The sequence below is a fragment of the Monoraphidium neglectum genome, assembly GCF_000611645.1.
Source record: "Monoraphidium neglectum strain SAG 48.87 unplaced genomic scaffold scaffold03190, whole genome shotgun sequence".
In the NCBI taxonomy this organism is placed as follows: Eukaryota; Viridiplantae; Chlorophyta; class Chlorophyceae; order Sphaeropleales; family Selenastraceae; genus Monoraphidium; species Monoraphidium neglectum.
In genome coordinates this window covers 2,853-6,049 of record NW_014010438.1, presented here as the reverse complement: position 1 = coordinate 6,049, position 3,197 = coordinate 2,853, and the positions used below count along the sequence as shown (strand labels likewise).

Here is a 3,197-nt window from a genome sequence, read left to right as displayed (position 1 = left end):
TGCAAGGGCGTGGTTCCAGCGGCCAGCAGACCCGACATGTTCCCATAAACAGGGGCCCCGCCGCGCGCTTGCTGACGCCGTTCACCCACCCGTGCACGCCACGCATCACCCGCCACACACGTCCAAATTACATGGCAGCGGCAGCGGCAGCGGCAGCGGCAGCGGCAGCGGCAGCGAAAGCGGCAGCGAAAGCGGCAGCGGCAGCGAAAGCGGCAGCGAAAGCGGCAGCGAAAGCGGCAGCGAAAGCGGCAGCGAAAGCGGCAGCGAAAGCGACAGCGGCAGCGGCAGCGGCGTCAAGGCGCACCTTGGCGATCACGCCGCGGTCGCTGGTGCCGTCTGTCTTGAGCAGCACGTTGCGGGCCTTCAGGTCAGAGTGCAGCACCTGCAGGAGCAGTCGGAAGCCGGAGGGGTGGACACGCTGCTGCACCGCAGGGACACAGCGTGCAACTGCCACATCATCGCACAATAGGGAGGGGACGCACCCGGGAATTGTGCAAGAGGGGCCGGGTCTCGACGGCGCGATACGAGGGGCCGTGCGGCCGTCGAGCGTGCGTGCGGCCCACGCAGGCCGGCCGCAGGCCTGGCGCGAGGCGGGCCGGGGCGGCGGTGCTGCAAGACGGCCCGCATGCGGGCGGCTGCCTGCCTGCGCACCTGCTGCTTGTGCAGGTGCAGCATGGCGCGCGCGATGTCCGCCGCGGTGTCGAGCACGGCCGCGTAGTTCAGAGTGCCGTCGGCTGCGGGGCGTGCGGTTTGGGGGGCGGGGGAGAAGGGCGGTCGCACGTCGTGCGGGGCGGGCACGGAGGCGCAGGCCCGGACCAGTGCGAGTGCATCTTCAAGCGCCCAGTATCACTCCGCCACCTGAGGCCTCTGGCGCCACCGCGGGGTCGCCAATGAGAGAGCCGCGAAGGCGGCGGCGATCACGCGTGGCGGCGGGCGCACCGCTTTTAAATGCCTGTCTGTCCAGGGCGTCCCGCAGCGATCCCAGCTGCAGAGGGGTGGTGAGGGTTGGGCAGGCGCGCGTACCATTTGAAGCTCGCGGGCGGCGGGAGCGGCTTTGTCCGCGGCCCCGGCGGCGGGGGCGCCGGGCGCGGGCCGGCTGGGCGCGAGGCGGGCCCGCGGCGGCAAGGAGATGCGGTCGCGCTGCAAGGGTCAAGGGGGCGCAGGCCGGCATGCAGCGGCGATGCCACGTGACCTGGTCCCTTCGTGTGCCTGGGTGACCGAGTCGGCCGAGGGTGGCAGGTTTCTAAATGGTTAATGCGTTTCCCCTGAAGGGTGTGAGCTGCGCACCTCACAATACTCCAGGACAAGGGAGACCTACGGTGATGGATGGCATGACCAAGGAGGGGCATTGAGCGTGGCGGTCAGTGAGCCCAGTCCTCTTTATCAAGCCCACTGACAAAGAGGAGCGCTCCGGGCCGGCTGGGCCCATTGAGGGAGGGGGTAGCAATGAGCGTGACGGGCGTCACGTTGTTGAGCCCGCCGCTGCAGTCGCGGCAATATGCCGCGACCAGCGATGGAGGCTGAATGAGGAGTGGATTGGGAGGTTCCGAAACGGACCCGCACCTCGAAGTTGAGGGTGTGAGAGTCTGTGGAGAAGGGGTCGTCTGACGGGGCAGATGAGTCGCACCTGAGCAGGGCAGGGCAGTGGGGGACGCAGCTCAGGGTCAACACACCACATCGCAAATGAAGGACCGGATTGTAATCAACAGGGTTTCATGCCATGGATGACATCCAATAGGGTACTGGTGACGGGGCGGGTGTGCCTTCCGCACCAACAAAATCAGAAAGCCCAAGCGATGCCAACTGGCAGCCTGCCTTTCGACAGCCGCGGCTGCGGCGGGGGCGAGGCGTGCTGTGTGCTGTGTGGTGTGTGGTGAGTGTTTTGGCGCCGGACTCACTTGCTCTTGCCGGATTGTGAGGCGCCGGCTGCATGGGTTGAGCTCGTGGGCTTGATCGTGTACGTGTAGGTCTGGCGGGGACCAGGAGGTCGGAGGAGTGCGTGTGAGAGGGCCAAAATGTGCACGGGATGAGGGGCGCTCCCCCTACTGCCACAAGCCCCGGCGCCGTGCGGGGGCGCGCTGCATCTCTGGGGGCCGTGCACAGGCTGGCGAGGTGCAGGGGGCGCGCAGTGCCGCTGCCGGCCGCCAGGGAACCCGCGGTCAAACCCGCGGTCAAACCCACGGTCAAACCCTCCATAGGCACGCTGCGGTCAAGGCGCCCAGCCCCGGTCAAACGCGGGTCAAACCTGCACGATGTTGGGGTGGTTCATGGTGCTGCTGATGGCGGCCTCCATGATGGCCATGCGCTCGTGCTTCTCAGCGCCGCTCATCTTGGCGGGCAGCACCATCGTCTTTATGGCCACAGTCGTGCCCCGCCACAGACCTGTGGAAGAGGAACCAGCGGGGCAGGTCGCGCGCAACGCTTGCGGGCAATGCCAGAAGTGCAGCGCGCATCGGTCGAGCCAGAGGGGCGAATCGGCACCCTCCAAGTGGCACTGCGCTGCGTGCGGCGAGTCGGCCAAGGCTCTCGCGCCATGCTTCGTGCGCCAAAGCACATGCCCTTCAGCAGAATCCAACACACGACATCAAACAGTCGTATGCAAACAGGCCCCCGCCGCCCACCCTTGTAGACCTTGCCGAACGCGCCCTCTCCTAGGACCTCCAGCAGCTGCAGCTGGTCGGTGGTGGTGGTCGCGCCGGCCACGCCTATAGAGCGCCGCATGCTCTCGATGCGGGCTGGTGGGGGTACATGGTGGCCGGCATCGGGGCAGCAAGAGGACGGACGTGGACATCAGTATGGGAAAAGAGCGGTGTGCTTACAGGAGGGGGCCGCGGTGGGTGGAAGAGGTCGCAAGAGCCGGGGCTGCTCTGACAGAAGAGATGAATACAGTACTCGAGGGATTGTTGCATTCGTGGTGACCTGGGCGGGATACAAATGAGCCCCAGACGCCACCCCGCGCACATGCCCCCCGCACCCACCGAGCGCCGAGTCTGGCGTGTCCTGCATGGCCGCGCCGCGAGCCGCCGCGCGCCCGCCGCCGCCGCCGTTGCCGCGGCCGTTCCTGCTGCCCTGCTCCAGCAGGCAGCTGATGAGGTTGTACTGCCGGGCCAGCAGGATGTCCATCCGCCGCTTCTCATCAGCCAGGGCCACATTGGTGGTCTGCAGGGTGTTTGGGGGTGTTGAGGGTGGTTGGGGAT

At 67.3% G+C, this 3,197-nt stretch overlaps 1 protein-coding gene across 1 annotated transcript; it reads right to left on the bottom strand.

Annotated features, from left to right (window-relative positions):
- Positions 1 to 304: 304 nt before the first annotated feature.
- Positions 305 to 3,123, bottom strand: MNEG_12331 (hypothetical protein; the record flags this gene model as incomplete). The annotated part of the gene is made up of 9 exons (XM_014039198.1): positions 305 to 382; positions 652 to 734; positions 859 to 985; positions 1,024 to 1,140; positions 1,564 to 1,627; positions 1,899 to 1,969; positions 2,246 to 2,382; positions 2,622 to 2,735; positions 2,979 to 3,123. Coding segments are annotated over 9 exons (936 nt in total), but the record flags the coding sequence as incomplete, so codon positions are not given.
- Positions 3,124 to 3,197: the final 74 nt, after the last annotated feature.